Source organism: Paroedura picta, chromosome 8, assembly GCF_049243985.1.
Source record: "Paroedura picta isolate Pp20150507F chromosome 8, Ppicta_v3.0, whole genome shotgun sequence".
Taxonomy (NCBI): Eukaryota; Metazoa; Chordata; class Lepidosauria; order Squamata; family Gekkonidae; genus Paroedura; species Paroedura picta.
Window position 1 is genome coordinate 44,188,680 of NC_135376.1, and position 22,459 is coordinate 44,211,138.

At 42.4% G+C, this 22,459-nt stretch overlaps 1 protein-coding gene across 2 annotated transcripts in view; it reads left to right on the forward strand.

Annotated features, from left to right (window-relative positions):
• Positions 1–22,459, forward strand: part of ARMH3 (armadillo like helical domain containing 3) — a 148,825-nt gene that overhangs the window by 107,497 nt on the left and 18,869 nt on the right. For both annotated transcript variants that reach the window (XM_077349474.1, XM_077349473.1), the window contains exon 24: positions 6,351–6,429. In XM_077349474.1, the coding sequence (XP_077205589.1) occupies positions 6,351–6,429 (79 nt within the window). The remainder of the gene's footprint in view (positions 1–6,350; positions 6,430–22,459) is intronic.

A 22,459-nucleotide genomic window follows, 5' to 3' on the forward strand; every position in this document is an offset into this window, starting at 1 on the left:
GTCTGTCCTGATTTTCCCATCCTTCAGTTTCAGTGCATGACCCTAGATTCCAGTATTATGGATAAGGGAGAGGAGTTTTTCCCTGTCCACTTTGTTCATGCCATGCCTAATTTTATAAACCTCTGTCTTATTTCCCCTTACTTCACCATTTTTCTAGGTAATGGGTTCCCAATCTTGTTGAGCCTGAGGGCACTTCTGGAAAATCAGTGTAGTGCCTGCAGCCACAAAATGGTTGACACGCAATGACTGCTCTAGAACGTGAAGCCAGCCACAAAATGGCTGCCACAACCTATCTTCAGTCATGCCCTTTGTGCTGTGCTAGTAATGTTTTTTTAAATCTGTACAGCCAATCAAAATTCCAGTAGCCAGTTAAAAGCTTTGCTGGGCAAAATCTCCAACTGCCTTCAAAAAACATAAAAGTAATCAACAGGCACCAGAATTCCTGTTTCAGGCTAAAGAGCCCTAAGCATTTTAGCTGCTCTTTATAGGGCAGCTGCTCTTGTCCCCCAATCAAGTTCTACAATAGCCTTTTTTCGAGTGTGGTGACCAGAACTGTACACAATATTCCAAGTGTGTTTTCACCATTGATTTGTATAAGGGCAATATGATGGCAGCAATTATATTCTCTATTCCCATTCTAAATATGATCAGCATGAAAGGATGGAAGGCTGCGTCAACCTTGAGCCGGCTGCTGGGATTGAACGCCCAGCCTCATGGGCAGAGCTTTCAGACTGCATGTCTGCTGCCTTACCACTCTGCGCCACAAGAGGCTCATTAATGCTGTTGTCAGTATATTCAAAAAATACTGTATTGTTGGTCTTTATGGTTTTAGAGATACATTCCTCACAATCCTATTTTGCAACCCTAATTGTCTGCTTGCATTTCTTTTGTGCAAGTTCGTGTTGGTTTTTGTTGGCTTGGTTGGGTAAGCCTTCCATTTTCTGAAGTAAGCCATTTTTACTCTAATAACTCGCCTCACCCAGAGCTCTTACCTCCCTAGTTGCTTTAGAACCAGCACAATAAAGGTTTACATTTTCCATTCACTGAGGAACCTAGTCACTTTGCTCCTGAGGGCTGAAGTAGACATAACATGGGGGATCTGTGATTACAGTTGCCTGTAATTATGTACCTCAGAGCAACATGTAGGATTTTAATACTTGAAATAGTAGTGATAGGAAGGGTGGGGCAAACTCTTTCTTCATGTGCCATTTCCTTGTTCCCCAACATTCCCCTTTTCCTTAACACTGCAGTTAATTCCACAGTCAGGAAAAAATTAGGCACATTGGGAAATAGTCCAAGGAAGGATGGGTTGCACTCTTCCCCAGTGCCATTGTCCCTCTGAAATTCACACAAATGGTTTAGTGTGTTAATTTTTTTTTACTAATCCTGATCATTCATCTCTAGCTTGAGCATGAACAGTAGATTTGAGAGAAAATTGCTGTTCTACAAATCTTGAGTAGATGTTTGCCACTGCAAGTGCTGTGAAAAAGATTTAGCTATGGCTTATCTGTCCAAACTGCTTGGAAAAGGAGACTAGTCATCAAGACTTTGTACAGTGACAAGTAATGCCAGCTTATGATCTATACAGTTACCATACTTGTAACCATTTATTAATACTAGACAGATATGATCCAGGGCCAAGGGATCATGGTTAGGTTTGGAATGAAGAACAAGGTAGTCAAGTTGGGTTTTTTTCTTTTTTGGAATACCAAAATGTATGTTTTGGGCTCCAGGAGAGTTTATTCTTCATAGAGTGTCTTACCAATCAGAATTTTAAAAGTCAAAACTGTTCAGGGCAAGCAGGGAATCTGTACGTAGGAGGAGCATTGAGAGTAGTGGAAGCACTAGAAAAGGACACTATGTGAAAATGGCAGAGGAAAAAGTCATCAGCTGCTGACTGCCAAATGAGTATGCGGTAATAATAAGTCTGCCTTCTGTGTCTCAGCAGGCCTTTTTATGTCCAAGAGCAACTTAATCAAGTAATACTGGAGTTCAGCTATCAGTAAATTAGCATGCCTACTTCAGTAGTGCAACTTTAAAGACAGCTTCTTACAGTAATGTCCTTTATATAAATACTAATTCTGTGAGGGAAATTGCATGTATTCTGCATTGCAGGACAGATGAGCATGCATGTTTGTCCATTATACTTACGCTTGGTGGGAGTTCAGAGTTGGCTGTAGGTTAATACCACATATAAATCACACTCCAATAAAATAAAACATGCAGTAGTGAAAGCTGTTTAGGAAAATGGTTTTTGTGTAGGGCTGCGATTTGTAAGTTATACTACCTATCCAGAACACTCCAATTCTACAGGAGAGACCTGGATTATGATAGTTTTGCTTTGGGACAGTTTCTTGTGAGCCATTTTATTCCGTTGGTTAACCTGAGAATCACATTAGGAGGTTAGCAGATGCTGCTTTCAAGCATAGTTCTGCCTGAGCACAGGGCTTTTGGACTGAGCTAATATACAGTTCCTGTGATTTTATGGGAGAAGGCAAGCGGGGATGTTTGCGCAGAAGCACACTGCTGATGTGAGAGCCAGCTGGACCAAGTATCAGATGTGAACATGCTGATTTTGGGCAGAGTTAATGCATTTGTTGGTAGTTTTGCCTGCTTCACTTAACTTCATTTTATTTACTAAAGGCCAAACATGATGCGGCTCAGGAAATTTATGACTGGCTTTCCCAACTTAAAAAAAAACAAAAAACTTAAGGTGCAGGAGGCTCTGAATTTGACTGGAGCAGTAATGCCCGATCTCACCTCTCCCCCAGTATATTTTATCACTAGGGGAAAATACAGGTTCAGCAACTTGGGAGGGAAGGTTGGAGGAATTTTGTTTGGGGAAGTGATGTGTGTATATATGGGGGGAGGGGGGATGAAACACCCCAGTGCTGCTGCTCTGGTTAAATTGGCAGTTTCTCACAGCTGCATTTCAGTTTTCTAGAATGTTGGGAAATCATATTGTAGGTCTCCTGTGTTACGTATTAGCTAATTCTGTTAAGCTGTTTTTTCTAGAATTAAAGTGAGTATGATCACAGTAAGAGCCTCTTGTGGCGCAGAGTGGTAAGGCACCCGTCTGAAAGCTCTGCCCATGAGGCTGGGAGTTCGATCCCAGCAGCCGGCTCAAGGTTGACTCAGTCTTCCATCCTTCCGCGGTCGGTAAAGTGAGTACCCAGCTTGCTGGGGGGTAAACGGTAATGACTGGGGAAGGCACTGGCAAACCACCCCGTATTGAGTCTGCCATGAAAACACTAGAGGGCGTCACCCCAAGGGTCAGACATGACTCGGTGCTCTGCGCCACAAAAGGTTCTTCATACTGTGTGTAGTATGTACCAAATCATCAGTAATGTTTATAAGAAGTATAGAACTCTAGAACTAATTAGTTTTATAATACTCTACTGCATAAGCATGTGAAGTCCATCAGAGTCACTGTTCTCAGCTGGTTGGTGAGAAAAGTTTACTTTGAGGTGAAGCGCCTCCTACTGCTGCAGGCAAGACTGGACTGTTTAGCATAAATTAAGTAATATAAGAGAGATTTCTCTTCTCCTTTGCTAGAATAGGTTCTCCCTAATAGAGGAGAAATATTTATTGGACTCCTGTCAGCATATGAGCAGCAAAATGTTTCGGTTTGTTCTATTTCTACAGGAGTGTGTAGTAAAGGATCACTCTCCTCATGTCTTGGTATGAGAGGGAACAACACTTAGAGAAAGTGGGAAGAGAAGAATGGCAAGCCTACTATTGTTGGGTCATCCCTTTCACCAGACTGTATAGTTCACAGTGCTGAACAATACAAGTGACCAAAAAAGGAACAGCAGCACAAGACCTCATGCTTTAATAGGTGAAAAATTGTATGCTGCTCAAAGAAATTGGCCACACAGTGCAGCAGGAAAACTCTGAGAAGTTTTAGAAACAGAAGGTGTAAAAGCAATAAACAAAAAACACAAGCACTGACATAGGAGCCAAAAGCAGTAATGGTTGCTAATCTCTGCCTCAGAAAAACAAAGGGAAGAGAGAGCATGGTAAGGTAGGTACCATTCTTCCTGGCCTCAACCATGAGCCCTTCCAGACTACAGTCTGTCAACATCTTAAGGGGTACAAAAGTCAATTTGGCCAAGGATCAGACCTAAGCAATGCAAGATCCTTATGCACTATCATTCCCAAGATTCAGAAGCCTTGGAAAAAGTGAAGAGCTAGGCATCAAGGCAAGGGAAAGTTGCAAGAGAAACGAGGCAAAAATGCCTGCTTTGTTCTCCCCATACTATTGGTGAAGGCTTTCAGATCTCTTAGATAGAAACCTGAAGAAAAGTCTCAAATTTCATATAACCCTCTAGGATCAATTGAGGCATTATTTATAAAAGCATGGTGACCTTCCTCTCAAAATTTGTAACCAATTAGTGAAAAAGATAAGAGCCACACAAGTAAACAACCCCAGACCTACCAACAATCCTGGTAGATAGAGAGGATGAGACAACCCTGCACAAGTCCAACAGGATCTCAGGTGTGGTCATTTCTGCTTTTTACCTTTTCATATGTTCACTAACACAACTATCAATGGCAAAAAAACAACAACTATTGGTTCTGATCTGCAAGGTAAGGTGTTTCTTCAAAAATTGCCCCTTACAGTTATTTTCAGTGCAACCAACTCCCCAGACCTTCTGTAGTTTTCTTTCAAAGCCCTAGCTCCTTGCATAGGTTAGGTATACCAGAGCAATGTATTGCTCATATCTAAGTCCCATCTAGCCACATTCAGAGCTGGAAGCTGTAGTCTTCAATGATATCTCTACAAAACTCTGCCACCTCATCATCTCACGTATCTGAACCATCCCAAAATGTTGAATGAGCAAGAAGTTTGGAGAGGGCTAGTAGAAATGCTAGACAAGGCAGTGGATTAAATGCTTTTTAGAAGTCATACTGGCAGGGTTTGGCAACAGCAGTTATAAGTTAGGGAAAGGTGTGAGATGCCATTCAGCAACCTCACATTTTCTTTGGAGTAGCTATAATTGCCTTTTGTGAAAGAGGACATGGAACTTCCTATATATGAGATTTCAGTTCTATTTTATTTCTCCACAGTTTTCATATAATACAATTGACCTCCCCCATAATTAAGAAAGTAGATTGAGAGCTGTTATCTCATTTCCCATAAAGAAAACAATCTTGGAAAAAATCACAGTTGGAAGTGGTCTCTCAAGCTACAGAACATGAAGATTTCTTTTACAGATCAGTCACAAGCAAACCTTCCCCCCTGTGAGCTGGATATTTGTATTATATCCTCAATTGATTTCCTTAAACTCCACAGTCTCTGAATCATAACAACTCCATACTGGGACCCAGCACGTTACAGGGGAAGTTACTTGAAATCTTACATTGTAGGCGTCTTGATATTCCTCTACTTGTCAGCTGCTATGACTTATTTGCTAAGCATTTTGCAAATTAAGTTGTCTGTATTAGATCCAGTGTGGAATCAGCTGATGAGCCAGAAGTGCCCGCCGTAATATCTTTTTGCTTGCAGTTTGTTTGGTCAGAGGGAGAAAGTTAGCGTCACTTTTTTACCTGTCGTGATAAAATCTAATGGGGAAATAGATTGATTTAAATCATTATTTCCTGGTATTTGGCATTAACTTGGAGCTGGAGATTTTCTAGTAGTCAGAGACATTCCCAAAAAACAGTGCTACTGAAGGCTGGTGACTTTGATTTGTAGGATTTGGCTTTGATTAGATTTGCTTAGAATCCCTCCACCTTCACAGTGCTAATAAGCAGGAGATAACAGGAATACTTGGACCTAGTGCACTTTGCAAACATAGCTGCAAGGATAAATACAACTTTTGGAATAAGTAACCTATATCTATATTTTGCTTCAGGAGCATGCTCTGGGATTATCACTGAAACTGAGGCTGTTAGAAGAAAGGGAGATGGTTGTCAGAAAACCTTCCCATTGTTCTGTGACTCGGCTGTAAAAAAAATCCCACTATCCACTAAGCAAGATAAAAATATAGTGTGCTTTTTGAGGCACGAATGTCCATGCACATGGCAAAGCTGTGTAAGTGTGTATTTTCTCAGTGCATCACAATGTGTTCTAAATAATTTCTAGAGCAAGCTTAGGGGACCAGTTAATATACTGTAAAATGTTATGATAGTCTGATCAACAAGAGTCAAATATTCATTTTCCTTTGTAGAATGGATGCTGTGTGTAAAACATACCCTGGTTGCTTTAGGCTTTGTTGTAAGATTAAAAACAGCTAGGATTAAACATAACTGCATCAGAGGAAGAAAGAACTGCCATGCAATGTTGATACTTAAGAAGATTTCTCTCTAACTTTTTATATACATTATATATGTCCTCTTTGTTTCAGAGCCATAATCAACCACTTCAATCCAAAGATTGAGTCCTATGCTGCTGTGAATCACATCTCACAGCTGTCAGAGGAGCAGGTGAGTTGCACACTATTTTTGTTTGTTGAACATATAACTGATTCCTTAAGGCACCCTGAAGGGCTGACACCCTCCCTCCTCCCTGTTGGTTGACATAAGCAATTAAGTGCGACTTGTGCATGGTTCTGAGATGTCAGTAGGATGACCAAAGTAATTCAACCAAAATTGCAAGAGTAAGTAGGAGGGTCAAGGTGATTCCTCATATGGAAATATTTGCTCTCAGTAATTGGTAGCTTTGGGAATATGCACTAAGGTCTTGTTAATGTTATCTTTGCAAATTACAGAATAACATAGAATGTTGCCTCAATGGAGAGGGGAAGGATTGTGAGGACAGATGCAGCAGTTGACTGAATTCATTGAGTCTGGAACAAATGTTTACGTACATTTCTAAATTGAAAGGTTTTTCATAAGGAGATCAATTGGGGTAATCTTTGGCTTCTTATTGTTCTGTCTGATTTTTTCACTTTCTGTGCCATAATAAATGTAGGAGTATATAAATTGGTATAATTTCAGGATGGAAAAAATTAGTGGCTTTGTAGAATGTAATACTTTTACAGAGTGTGAAATGGAGCCTTAAAAGCAATAGCTAGTCATTGAATCACTGAACTGTAAGGGGCTTTAGAGGCCATTTAGTCCCAGTCTTCACTCTGTGCAGGAACACCAAAGTTGAATCTGCATATGATTTACATGTATTGTAGCAACACCTGTACGGTGTGAATACATGAAAAGCATCCCTATTCTTTTTTGGTCTCCACTAGTACAGTTGCTACTGCAAAGAGTTCTGCCAAGTTTCAGACATATAATTTTCTCAACTCAATTTGGTGGCTGCTCCACTTCCTATGTGCTATGATGTTGCATTTTATGGTTACCAATTCATCCTCTCAGTGTTGATTATATCAGCCTATATTTTTTAAAAATCCCTTTCAGCACACGCAGTAATTGAAAATGTGTCTTGGCTATAGGAGACTTCCGAGGCACCCTCGGCTTAGTCTGTTAGTTAAGAAATGGAAGCAGCTTCTGTTTGTCAGTGCAGTGGAGCATTCATCCCCAAGCAGTTCAGGGAGGTCATGCTGAATTTTTTCTTTGCTGTATCCCTGTGCTTTAAATAAAACCTTGAGCAGCAGCAGCAGGCGGCAGGTAATGAAATCAGCTCTGATGCACTGAGCAGTTTGAGGAAAGATTATTAGGGAGCTGGCAAGTGGTTTGATTTCTTCTTTCAATGGGAGGCATTATGCTGAAGTAGAAGAAGCATCAAAGCTGATGAAGCAGAGGTAGGGCTCAAGAAGAATACCCAAGGAGAAGGTCTTGCCTCAGACTGCATCAAACATTTGCCCGGTTCAGTTGCAATCATGAAAGTAGTTCTTGTGTGTGGGGAGGGGATATTCACTGGTAACCTTCTCGTTGCTGGTATTTGTGCACTCTCGTGACTCTTCCTTGTGTGCCTTTAAAAAACAATACAACACCACCCTGGGCTGTCAACTTTCTGGGAAAGATTACCCCAGCTGATTATGTTCATTATGAATTAACAGTGCTGAGTTCATTGGGGGCAAAGGAAACCAACTGCATTTCCCCCATTGTGAATAGTTATTAGACAGCAATGGATGTGAGGGAGGGAGTGCGTCTCTGTTGCCATGACAACCAGGCTGGCAGTGCCTGTCTTGTGACACTGTGCTGGAGCGGTTTTATACCTTCCTTTACAGTTGCCATTTGCTCACAAGAGGGCAAACACTGTAGATCCATTTTGCAGTACCTTGCAAAAGGAACAACAACAACAAAAAAGATGCTGAAGGGAGGTGTGGTTTCATGACCCAGTCTTATTCTTAATCCCTATGGGAAGGTCTTAGACCTACTTTGGTAATAAAAAGGCTAAATCAATCTGAAGATAGGAACCAGCTGTATTTTTGAATACTGAATTGGCTAAATGTTTCTTATTTGTTTTGCTTTTAACCAGTCAATTGACAGATTAAGAAGGTAAAATACGGATTTAAGTGCTTTGAAATAACAGCTTGACTAAAGACTACAACAGACTGTCATTTGAGAGCTCATGTTAAATACAATGGCTAAATCGAGAGAGGCACAAAAATTTTGGGCAATAGAAAACATCCTTTTTCAGGGGACCGTTCCAATTAAAAATTGATTAGCAGTCTAATGTAATAATACAGAAATTATCAAGTACCCATGTGTGGAATTGGCCCTTTTAGTTAAAGGGTCATTAATATCATAATGTTTTACAAATTAAACCCACTAGTGCCAGAGCTCTGGGTAGAATTCTACAACTTCAAGATTTATTTTGTGAAAGGACAACAGCTCTCCAGTTGTGACTGAGCACTTTCCGTACACAGAGCAGTTATTACAGCCAGTTCTTATTGTTTCGTTAGCATGATTATAACTGTTACCTTATTGTGGTTTATTCACACTGTAGGCATTCCCTATTATGTGCGTTGCTTCGTTTTGCTTGCTGCATATTTCCCTTCCAACATCTGCTCTTTTTCCTGATGTGAATTTTGTTTTGTATATTACCTAGTTCAGTAGAATAATAGATTTGACCCTCAGGGGGTGAGTTTGCTGATAATTTTCCTAAACAGTTGATTTCCCCAATATATAATAAAAGTCATGCGGACCACTGAACTAAATCATATCCCTGACGAATATACAGTAGAGGTGACAAATAGATTTAAGGAATTAGACAGCGTGCCTGAAGAACTATAGACGGAGGTTCGTAACATTGTACAAGAGGTAGCAACTAAAACCATCCCAAAGAAAAAGAAATGCAAGAAAGCAAAATGACTGTCTGAAGAAGCTTTACAAATAGCTGAGGAGAGAAGGGAAGTGAAAGGCAAGGGAGAAAGAGAAAGATACACCCAATTGAATGCCAAATTCCAGAGAATAGCTAGAACAAATAAGAATGCCTTCTTAGATGAACAGTGCAAACAAATAGAAGAAAACAATGGAATAGGGAGGGCCAGAGATCTCTTCAAGAAAATTGGAGATATGAAGAGAACGCTTCATGCAAAGATGGGTATGATAAAGGACCACAATGGTAGGGACATAACAGAGATTTTAAAAAGGTGGCAAAATTATACAGAAGAACTCCAGGATCACTGCAGATGGGGACTGCAGCAAAGAAAGTAAAAGACGCTTACTCCTGGGCAGGAAAGCTATGGCAAATCTAGAAAGCATCCTAAAAAGCAGAGACATCACCCTGCCAACAAAAGTGTGTCTAGTCAAGGTTATGGTCTTCCCAGTTGCAATGTATGGCTGTGAAAGTTGGACCATAAGGAAGGCCGAGCGTCAAAGAATTGAGGCTTTTGAACTCTGGTGCTGGAGTAGACTCTTGCGAATCCTTTGGACTGCAAGGCGAACAAACCGGTCAGTCCTAGAGGAGATCAGCCCTGACTGCTCCTTAGAAGGCCAGATCCTGAACTCAAATACTTTGGCCACCTTATGACCGTTTATGCACTGGAGGTTTCATGCCAGGTTGCAGGCTGGAGTTTTAGTCATGGCAGGTTGCCCCACCTCTTCCTGCACCCACACGGGGGAGCATTTGGCCCGGTGCACCTCATCCGACCCCAATTTGCGCTTCTGCACGACAGCTGGGGCAGTGAAATGCCCAGTGCATAAACGGTCTATGAGAAGAAAGGACTCCCTGGAGAAGAGCCTAATGCTGGGAGCAGTTGAAGACAAAAGAAGAAGGGGACGACAGAGAATGAGGTGGCTGGATGGAGTCACTGAAGCAGTTGGTGTGAGCTTAAATGGACTCCAGGGAATGGTAGAGGACAGGAAGGCCTGGAGGGTCATTGTCCATGGGGTCGCGATGGGTTGGACACGACTTTGCACCTAACAACAACAACATGTTAGAGGTTTTCAGGAAAAAGTTGAAAATAAAATGTCCAATAGAATTCACGGGCATCCGATTAAGCTGAAGAGCACTAGATTCAGGACAGACAAACAGAAATACCTTTGTCTAACCAAAGCACAAGGTTTCTTCATTAGGGAATAAAGTGAACTAGGCATAATCTGAATTAAAATTAATTGGGTTGTTATTTTTAACTATTAATTGTAAACTGTTATCCAGCAGCAGTTCTTTCACAGTATATATGTGATGTATCGTGCTTTTTTTCGCAGGCCTTGAAGTAAGAAAGCTACTGCTTTTTACTTCATTTAAATGTGCTGAGGGTTTTGATGAAAATCCATGCAGAATATAGGTTAATATTATCATTAAAATGGCAGTAGCTGCCTGTGGGTCTGAGTACTACTAAGAAAGCTCAGGGTCTGTGTGTCTGATGCTCTGATGCAGAACAAATTGTGCATGCTTATGCCATTTCAGAGCAGGCTCTCTGAGATACTAATGCAGTGTTGTGCTGGGTGTTCTTTACTGCACTAATGTAGATCTAGATATTTGAGGATGTAGAATTACAATGATCTGGACACCTTTTCATTCAGCACCTGGCGTCTTCAGGAAGTAATATGTGCTTTTATTGTAAAGAATAGTAAGTTTAAATTTTGCTGTGTTAGAATAGTTGCTCCCTTTCGAAACAGTAGGCACTGCCTTGCTCATATCAGTCATATATGGAAATTTGTACAAAGATGTACACAGAAACTCCTTTAGGTACTACTCTGTTATCCTGGTTTCCCTGTATATCCATATTTCAAAGGCATAAAGGTTGTAAGCTAGTGGTCAGAGTTGACTCACTGGTTCTATGTTTGTTTCTGTCTGGCTCATGGAATAAATCCCTGATAGCTTGGCTCTCCAGCTAAAGAAGGGGGCACTCATGACATTCCTAAGACAGAGGCTTAATGTGGTGGGATGTGTGAAATACACTGCGGTTTTTGTGATGGAAGATGTTGTCAGGTTCAAAGTGATGCTGTCAATTAGCCCCGCTATTAACCATCTGCTCCAGCTGGCAAGAGTGCCACTGAAGATTTCTGAAGAACTATCAAAAGAGTCTGTGGTTAAGAGAATTAAATTACAACTTTACACATTTGAAACTGAAGGAGCTGTCACTTGCCAGTTTGTGAGTTCAGTATGCTTTTTGTGCAGGTTTTTAAAAAAATCTTCCTGAAAACAAGGGAATAATAGCAAGTCAGGCACTATGCCAGGTATTATGTCCAAGTACACTAGATTGGTTTCTTGAATGTCTACAGTAGGAACTGCCTCTTCTGACTTTCATTACTTTCCACTGGATGCTCTGCCATTCTTGGGTCACAGTTCTCCAAAGTGGTAAATTAGGTCACCTGATTTTTTTCCCCTTGGAGGGGAAGCAAACCAGCCACCATGTCTCCCAGAGCAGAAGAACAAATACTTGTGAAGAAAAGAGCTGCAGTGTCTTCAGGGAAACCAAGGGGCTTTCCGCACCGGGATCCTTGTAGCAAATTGTTTGCTGAACGAAAAATCGCCATTTAAAATAGTGGAATTCGTCGTTATGCATACCTGACTTTGTAGTGGAATCCAGTTGCGTTTCCATTGTTTCCCACAAGCTTCCGGTCTCAGCAAAAATCGCTAGAAAGGAAGCGCTATTGCCGAGCTCGTCCCGCCCCTGGCCGTCAAGCAGCCAATGGGCGGCCGTTAGCATGCTCCCAAACAGCCCCTTTCCCTTTAAGAAAGGTTTTTTTAAAAAAAAACACACACGTTGCAACGAATATGCGTTGATTCGTTGCAATGGAGAGACCCATCCAGCTGGCAGTGTGTTTGAGCTGTCGTTTCATCGTTGCCACGCTCCCCCCGAGTGAAACCCCCCCCCCCTCACGGGCCCGATTTTCGGCCGAAAACAGTGTAAAAAATAAAGGGAAAATACATCAGCGAACGGGCTTCTCTGTTGTTTGTGCTTAGTGACTGTAAATAGCTCTGGGGAGGGACTGCAGCCGGGGAAGCCTCACTGGGTAAACGAAGGCTTGCCGGTGATTTGATCTCCGCTTGCTCGGAGAAAAAAAAATGGCGATCGCTTCGCCGGAAGATCAGAGGAGAGAGCCAGGGGGAGGGACTTTGTAGAAACCACAACAATGGTAACGCACAGAACTTTCCCGCTAGTGTTGCAAATTGGTTCCAGGAGTGTAGCGCTTTCCGGAGGGTGAATCCACTTTTGGGGATTTCCCTGAAAGCGCTACAAGGAAGCGCTTTTTGCGGATCGGTTTCAGGTATGTGGCAGATTGTCAACGACGTTGTGCATAATGGCAAATCAGTAGCGTTTTCAATTGGCAACCATTGTGCGATTTTGAAGGAGTGCGGAAAGCCCCCAAGTTAAAGCAGGAGATGGAACGCTGCTTTGGGAGCTGATGTACCTCTGACTTTCAGATGCTGGAAGTTACGTTCAGAGGTGCAAGTAACAAAGACTGTCAGCCTCAAGATGCTGTAAGGCAGACTTTTTATGACACATGATACATAAAGATAATTCAGTATATCTTCTGAGCTGCATCACTATTTCGTGTTGGGCTTGTAGTGTAGAATCCACTGATGGAATGCCAGGAAGCATACAGAGAGCTGGTTCTAAACCAGACTACAACTTCATTACATGGAGAGGCTCCACACGTTCCCCCGTCCCTTTCCATGCATCCCTAGTTAGGGATCTGTGAGCCACCCAAATAAGGGTGGGAAAGAAGGGAAGAAGACACTGTTCACCCATTCAAAAGCCCGCATGGCCCAATGAGGCCTTTTGTGTATGTTATTTTCCTAATTAAGAGCAAGTTAGACAACAACAAACTACTGGGTGGCTGAGATAGTTTCCCTCTTTGATACACTTGGGTTGGGGAAGCTCCAGCAAACCCAGTAATGTGCAGATCTGAGAAAGCCCTACAGCTGCAAGCACCAACAGAATTATCAGTTATTTTCCTAGGATCCCAGTCTGTCCAGCATTCCCTAGATCTGAATCCTTAGGGTTGGTGAAGTTGTCATTTGCTAGAAAAGCCCAGGTTTCATTTCAAACAGCATGCGCACAGTGGAAAGAACTTACTGGGTGGGTGGGAAAAAATCCTCTCCAGAGGAGTGAAAGTATTCCTGCCTGTTCAAGCAACATTGTAAGTCCAAGTCTAAGTACATTGCTGTACATGGGAATAGTTGTGCCATAGATGAAAGTGGGATCACTCCTTTTATGTTTAGCATGTCATCCAGAAGCCCTTGTATAGATTTGCAATGCTTCCATTCTTACCAAAATATCTAGTGGCATAGAATACTAGTACCCCGTATTTATTCAGGACACTGAGGAATAGGGTGGCAACTCCCTAAGAGTGAGTACTCCAGTCATTCAGTGGCTCTCATAATCATCTGGAAGAAGGATGAATAATCAAAAGAGAAGAGGTTCCTCTACAATGATTTTTTCTTTCTGAGTTTTCACTTGAACAATTAGCCAAAACATACTGTAGAGCTCTTACCAGAAGTACAGACAGAATGGCTGGGAAGACAGATGCGAGTCCTAATGTCCCAGGGCTAGGACTGCATTTTCCAAGGATTCTCCCCCCACACCCACTCCACACACACACACACACCCATGGAGGAGGAAGGCTCCTCTGTACCTTATTCAGAGCTGCTTGACTAGGTTAATTAACTATATCTTAACGCCATAGTTAATTAACTCAGCTGAGACTAGGCTGTAAAGAAGATTAACATAAATACATAGTGACTGTTAAAGCATTTTAAAAGAACTGTGCAGCAAGCAACTTGAGGCTACATTCAGATAGGCCTTCAAGGCATCTATAGTACACTAGAAACCTTGGCTACCCCTTCTCTCTTCTCTCAAACTTTGTAATGTTGGACAAAAAAATTGGTTGCAGGAAATCCAGGTGCATCTAAGATTATTGAAGACTAGATCTAAAGCCCATTTAACTTTGTAATGAAATGGGCCCTAGATAGCCTGAGAGCAGGCCCACCCTCCAACCGAGGCTCTCTTGAGCCTTCTCCTGGCCGGCGGAGCAACCTCGCCGCGTCGCAGACGCGGCGAGGCTGCTCCGGAGGCCGGGAGAAGGCTGCAAGGCCCACCCCTCACCCGAGGCTCTCTCAAGCCTTCTCCCGGCCGCTCCGGAGGCAGAGAGAAGGCTGCAAGGCCCACCCCCCACCCGAGGCTCTCTCGAGCCTTCTCCCGGCCGGCGGAGCGGCCTCGCCGGGTCTACGACGCGGCGAGGCTGCTCCGCCGGCCGGGAGAAGGCGGCGCGGCTCACCCCTCACCCGTGGCTGTCTGGGCGGGTGAAGCAGCCAATGGGGAGCTGCTCTTTGTGCGGCTCCCCATTGGCTGCTTGGGGCGGGATGGACACTCGGAGGGGCCAATCAGGAGCCTCTTCGCGGCTCTTGATTGGCCCCTCTGAGTTTTTATCCTGGACAGGACCTGCCCTAACTCCTCCCACACTGCCCTTACTGCTTTATTCAGTCCGTGGCCCTCTGCGCCACGGGGCTGTTTAAAGATTCTGTCAAGAAGGTATCCCTTACAGTAGCATTTCAGACTTAGCCATCTCAGTGTAGTTCATTGCATTGTCTTGAGTGCATGTGTATGCTAATGACTGTTACCCAAGCAGGACAATGGTCAACCATCTTCCTTCTTGTTTAAATGTTGCACGGAAAGAGCCAGTCAGATGGCTAGATAGTAAACTCTTTGGACATTCAAAGCATATCTATGGATGCTAGACAATATCCTGGGTCAGCTCTACCATCCAAGTTGGCATTCTTTCTACGTAGAATTATTGATTCCAATTTTAAACAACATGGTATGCATCACCTTAACCCAATATCAAACAAACAAAAAATTGCCGCCCTCCAACAAAAGAATATTCTTAAATGAAAAATATCCTGGAAATTCCATCAGATACTTTATAAAATCATTCCAAATTATCATAAAGTTTCTTTTATTCTCCCTAGAATTAATCTAATTTTATTTGTGAGTTTCTCAAGTGCCACTATATATTTTTATTTTTATAAGACCACATTGGATTGTTGCCTGAATTCTGTCCCTCCCATCCCCACTCTGACTCTTCTTACTTTTCTCCATAGCCATGTGTGTTTGTAGACACAGAGGGAACTGGGCCAGGCTACCAGGCTCTTCACTGAAGAAGTAACAAGTTCTGTTCACACAGTAAAACACAGCAGTTGCTCATCCACCTCTGTCTGACAGCAAAGTTCCCTCTATTTTTTCCCCCTCTACTGAGAGGAACAATTCACATCTTGAACAGAATATAACTGCTGCAATCTTAAATGGGCAGTGGGCAGTATAAGACCCTTTGCTGCTCCAGCAGGGCTTCCTGTGTTAATGTGCAACTGCTCACGCCCACAGTTTAGAAAGAACAGTATTTGACAGACTCACTATGGCACTCTTTTTATATTTTCTGCAGAGCAAAAAAGGACATATGGGTATCACAGTAGGATACTTGGAGAGTGCCTAGTTCCTGTGTCTCCCTTCCTGTGCTCAAGAGAGACAGAGAGCACAGCCAAGTCCCCACCTCCTTTTCCTACTTGTTCTACTGTTGGACCTGTTATTTGTAGGGCTGGAAGGAATTATGCCTCCCAGTGTACAGTGTTCAGAATGGAAACTTGTTTCAACTAGGCTGAGTTCTGGAAGCAGTGTTCATGGAGAAATAGCCTAGCATGCAGCCTTTTGACCTTAAAGCTCTTTTTAAGACTAGGAGACTCAATAGCTTAGGACAATTTTTTACCACAAGCATCTATGGTTGCCTAAGTTGGTGTGTCATCTGTACATGAAATGATGAGACTACTGAAATCCAGGCATCACTGAAGACACTAGAAATCCAGTTGTCACAGGAATGTTAGCCCAAATGGTCTGTGACCAAGACTTCTAGAAAAGACCATCTTCATCACTTCCATTTCTGTCAGATTTCTGATGCCTTCTTTTTATAATAGTCATTTTACAAAATATAAAAAAGAGAATTCTGGAGATGTGTGTTTCTCTTAACAATATCAGACATCAGGGAAATGGTCAGCTCTCTGCCATTCTCTCTTTGTTGATGACTGGCAGAGAAGAGACTATGTTGAAGGTGCCATATGGTTGCCTGGCAACCTGAGACAGGTCCTCTTGCACTGACATCACTAGCAGCTTCCAGTGAGGCAAGCAGTCAAAATAAGGGACCGATCCTTCCCATAAGCAACTGTTTATCTTCTTGACAGAAGGTAGATGGTCTCTCAGGTAGCACCCTCTTTATAATCTCCTCTTAAAGGGAATTTGGCAGAGGAAAGTTGATTCATCACTGCTTCTTTCAGGGGAGAAGGAGATAGGCTCAGCTTCCATATTCAGATGGATTCTTGGAGCTAATTAATTCCTAAGCAGATATTATTTATGATCCCCTGTACCAGATATGGCCAAACTGTGACTCATAAACTGTATGTGAGAACGCCACAGGAGTCAAGTAGCATCTTGCTACAGCAGACTAACACAACTTCCCCTTTGTAATTAAAGTTTGAAGCAAAGGCTGTTAACAGCTGCAGTCCCCTGGTCCATAGTTTAAGCGTAACGATAGGATGGCTAAAGGTGCAGTCCCAATATCAAGGAGCCTCTTCAAATGATGACATTGCCTCTTTGCATATGGACAGAGTAGATGAAGAAGCAGTGCCGTGTCTACCAGTTGGAGAAGAAATGTTGGCGCTCAGAGGCCTGTGCTAGGAAGCAGGAAATCTTGGAAGATGTAGAGCTAGTGAATTTGTAGGCCGTAGGGAGCAATATTGGAGCCCATTGAAAAAGAACACCTGTGTTGGTATATAGGAGCACCACTGTACCTCATTAGGGCCTTTGGGTGGGAGACTTGCACCATTGTGAATTGGGCTTTTGTAATTTTTACATGGGTAAGAGTGGCAAGTATCTCGCCATCATGGATTTACAAGCATGATTGTCTGTTGCTCGGCAGGTCAGTGACTATTGCTGCTGTATACTGTGCAGTGTGCACAAAGTCAGCAATGCACGAGGGAGGGGGAGCAGCAGATGTTGTCAATGCATGCACAAAGGGACCTTAACCTCCACATGGGATGGGCAATGGCTGAAACGAAGCTTCATTATCTGTTAGGTTTAGCCTTTTCCCTAGCCTTGTTTTTTGCCTGCATTAGCAGTGTTGTTGAACAATGGTGCGGCTATTTCTATAGTGGAGATTGCAGCAATACTTTGTGGGCATGCACAGGAGGTTTTCGCATCGTGCTATTTTCCTTTGGAACATTTTGCTATCAAGGTTTAGGTCTATTTGTTTTTTAAAATTGTATCAGAAAAGTTATTTGGAAAAGTTAATCAGGTACGCTGTTCAGAACAGCTCTGTTTTCACCTCAGATATCTCCCACACATTGTGCATAATGCATCAAACCTCTAGTAGCTGTACTGAACTGTATTGCTCCCTTTGTGAGCTTCAGTCTAGCTTTGACCCATGGATGTTCATTTTACTACTTTGGGGGGAAAAATTACATTTGCCCACTGTACTTCCATAGAGGCACAATGAAAAAGGATTGCTCAGAGGATCACTGTCCCACAGAAGAGTGGAGCTGTTAGCTCATAGCTCCCAGCCTTCTCTGAGACCCACATTTAAGACATTGTTGAAGAATATTGCAGAGGAGGCAGCTTGACATGATGTGGGCTTTATTTCTTCACAATAGAGTCACTTTTTTGTTGCTTCTCTGTCACGATTTAGTTCAAAACTAGAGGAGTACTAGAGGAGTCTAGAGGAGTACTCAGATTTTGGATATCTTTGGGGCAAAGTGCTTAGCAGTGCAGCTGTGTAGCAGCTTGCAGTTAATCTGGTTAAAGGCATCTTAACATCTGGGTGGAAATTTGACTGTCTAGTGTGTATGTTTTTAAAAAGCGATTGATATTTCTGTAAATAAGTGATTCTGGTCATTTTTCCTGCAGGGAAAATTCATATGTCATCCTTCTTAATTTGATTTGTTGTGCAAGAACACAACTTATATTCATTTCTTTATTTAAAACACATTTTCTACACACTGCTGAGATTCTCAAGGTGGCACATAGATCTGATGGATGACCACCCTACTCTTCCCCAGAAGCATTAGCCAGCTGCCTGAAAGCAGTGATGAAATGGCTCAAGCAGAGTCGTCTGAAGCTCAGCCCTGCAAAGACGGAAGTCCTGTGGCTGGGCAGGAAGGGACCATGGGAGGAAGCACATCTGCTCACCCTGGATGGAGTGCAGCTCATAACGGCTCACTCTGCCAGAAACCTAGGCATGATCCTGGATGTTTCCCTTACAATGGAAGCCCAGGTCACAAAGATAGCATAGCTGACATTTCACCACCTCTGCCAAGCCAAGTACTAGTGCCCTACTTGGCCCCGGAACAACTAGCTACAGTGATACTTGTGATGGTCACCTCTACACTGGACTTCTGTAACTTGCTCTACACAGGCCTACCCTTATCCTTGATCTGGAAACTACAACTGGTGCAGAACACTGCGGCCAGGATTGTCACTAATACACCATGGAGATCCCACATCTGGCTGGCACTCCAGTAGCTCGGCTGGCTCCCAGTTGAATTCTGGATCAGGCTTAAGGTTTACGTTCAGGCTTAAGGTTACATTCTAGGCCATACGTGGTCTGAGCCCTGTGTACCTGAGAGACCGCCTCCCTGCCTATACCCCCCCAAAGAGCCTTATGGTCCACCACCTCCAACTGGCTGCCGATCGCTGGCCCCAGAGAAGCATTTTGGGCCTCAACAAGGGCCGGAGCCTTCTTGGTCTTGGCCTCCACTTGGTGGAATGAGCTCTGTGAAGAGATCAGGGCCCTGTCCAAACTCTCACAATTTTGCAGGGCCTGCAAAAGAGAGCTCCTCCATCAGGCATTTGCTTGAAGCCAAAACACCCACTGCCCTCCCAGACACCCCCCTTCCATGACTGAAGAATCCGACCTACCCAAAGCTGTGTCAATGTTCCTGTCCCTGTTAAAATATTGTTCTGGTTGACATTGTTATATTTGTTATATTTGTTACAGTGTTCTATGTAGTTACCTCACGATGTTATATGTAAATCACCCAGAGCCGTATGGAAGGGCGGTATAAAAATATAAACAAACAAACAAACAAACAAAAAATGTTGTAATAAACAAGCAAAATCAGCACAGTGCAACAGTAGAATAAAACAATCACTAAAACAACAGCAGGAACAAGTCTTTGTTCCCAGACTGAAATGGTAGCCATAACAAAGAAGCAGTAAAAGGGGTGGGTGCATAGAAACTCCACTGTCAGCCAACATGCCTGAGGAAATATATATATATTTAAAACTCTAAATCTATTTCTTGAAGCACAACAGAGTTGGTGCTAGTTGCATGGAGGAAGTTCGGAGATGTAGTGTCACAACATAGTTTCTTGTCTTTGGTTAGGGTACACAGAGCAGGGCCTCTGAAGAAAACTGATAGGCAGATTTCATGTGGGGCAGGCAGTTCTTTAAATATCCTAGTCCTAAATGCTTTAGTGCTTTAAATAAAAGAAGCGGGTAGGAATCTTTCACAATCTGATACTTTTTAACTGGAGAAGCGGGGGATTGTAGCTGGGACATTATGGCAGGTAACTCTGAAGGAATCAATATCACAAAACTTTCCTCAGATTGCTGGGGCATCTTTATCTTTATAGTCTATAATCTGATGACTTCAGCCAGTTGAAAACAGTGAGAGTCTGACAAGATGGTCTCAAGAAGGGATATAGATGAAGCTCATGGTACAAACCTTTGGATGCATTAGATCTGTTTTACCTAAGCATGTTGTGGTCATGAGTGCTTCATCCTTATTCCTCCTTGCTTGATCATGGTTACTATCTCCATCATATTGAAGTCAATGGCAGGTCTTATGGACAAATGACTCTATTGACCTCAATATTATTCAGTACTATCTTGCCAAAATGGCTAAATTGACACTAAGAGTTAACGGGAAAACGAAAGAAGTCTTCCAAGAACAATGGGGTCCTTATTTGAACTATTTAAAAAGATAAAAAATATTGAGATAGGAGGGGATTTCTAACATAATATGTCTAGAATGTAAACTATATAACTTTTATTAATGTGTTTATATGTATTCATTTTATTTCTATCTTTAGTGAAAAATAAAAAAATTACATTAAAAATATTCAGTACTAATTGTAAGCCGTGACTTCTTTGGGTAATAAAAAATATTATTCAGTACTGGAGGTAAAAACAGTGCTCCTGTCCCTCTTTGGGATCTTGGCTTTTTAAGGCTCAAATATTAGGCCTTGTATTAATTGTACATTAATTAGTATTCAGGACTCATGCTTGCTGGGAGGGGAGTCTAAAAGTCTAATAAATAAAAAAAACAGAGATCATTGGTTAATCAGGTGTATCAGATACTCAGGTTTATTGCTGTATCCTAACCCTTGACCCAAAGGAACCTACAGCACCCAAACTCCTCACCCCATTGGAAACGCCCTAGTGCGAGTTGCCATCCCTACAAGGAGTCTTCTCCATCCCCTTCAAGCGACAGAGCTATCTTGCAAGGCTGCTAGACAAGAGGGCCTTTTGCCCAGAAACTCCCCAGCACAGCTGGCCCCCAGCAGCTCAGGACCGGCTAAGGCAGAAAGGAGATAATGTCAGCTGGCATCTTCACTGCCTAGAAGAACAGCATCAGCTGCAGGAATCAAGCTGGCTGGCTGAAGGGTAGGACTGTGATGCTCATGTGTGTTTGCATGCACAGGCATATGGATGCTGAGGGGGAGGCACTTACCCTCTGAGCAAAGCCAGTTCTGGATAATCCATGTACTGGATAACAAACTTTTCACTGTTGTAATACAGATATACTAACCAGAATGTTCACTCAACTCTCACATGCATCTGTTTGCTAGTTCATATACTTGTATCAACATTTCAGTGCTGTAATGATCTGTGTCACATTTGGTTGTGAAGTGTACACATCTTTTTCTCCCTTGACTATTAATTTCCTTAAAATATATGTACCCCACCTTCTCAGCTATGCTGTTCCTGAAATAGCTTTCTGCCTCTTTGTTGACTAGAGGTCATTTATGACACCATCTTGGTTTCACTGAGATGAAGGGATGGTGCAAGTCATGGGCAACAGCGGCAACAATAACCACAGAACCATAAAAGGAAAAATAACAATGTAGGAAAAGTTATATTGTCCTAATGTAAATTGTTTTTAAAGCTGCAAAATCAGTCGACACAGTAATCCCTGCTGTGAACCCTCTGTTCTTTTTGCAAATGATTTCTGAATGTCATCTAATCAGTCTGAAATTTAGGAAAGACAGAACCCTTGCTGTTCATGATGCTCTATAATAGGAAATTGGTCAGACAAATGAAGCAAAACTAACTAAACTGATCTTGCCCGTGGAGGGGTTGTGTATGCACTGTAACTAACTGCTTTATAAATTAATGCCTGACTCATTCATGAAGGGTTGCTTTACTGACTGGATTTGCCCCAAAAGGAAGTAGTAAAAATGAGATTTAAAATTGTGCCCATCAACTTCAGTTGCTCTGGGCGACATCTAACAAGGACTGTCATAGCTGAGTTGAATTTATGCAGTGGAAATTGAACAAATCTCAGAGTCACAGAACAAATCAAATTTCATTTCCTAGAATGTGGTGAGGTGGGCTTCTTGTCCTGTTCCCTTTGCCTTTCCAGCAGTATTTAAATTGCCTTGTTTTTGCATTGCCAGGTCAGGTACACCTTTCATTTTAATGATCAGTTCTGAATGCCTGACCACGTGCCTGAGTCTTATTTTAAAACCATCGGAGTGAATGGCTTTTCAATGGCTCAGTGCCTTGCTGGAGTTCTCTGCCATTTAAAGACCACATGAGAATGTTTAGACAAAAAGGAATGTTGGCTTCTTCATGGTTCAAATCAAGTGGTACAAACCAGAATTCCCAAGTATTTCCTAAGTATTTTTAACTGGGAAGAAAATAATCTACATGGGATAAGCTTTCCCAGTTTGTGAGCACACATATAAATCCCCATAGCGGCACATTTTTCATCAACATTTTTGATATAAATTAATTGCCCCATTCCATAGAAAGTGTAGATGGGCAGCAACAGAAAATATGTCAGTCACTGAACCCAGATCAAAATATGAATAGTAGCAAAATCCAACTGTCAAAGA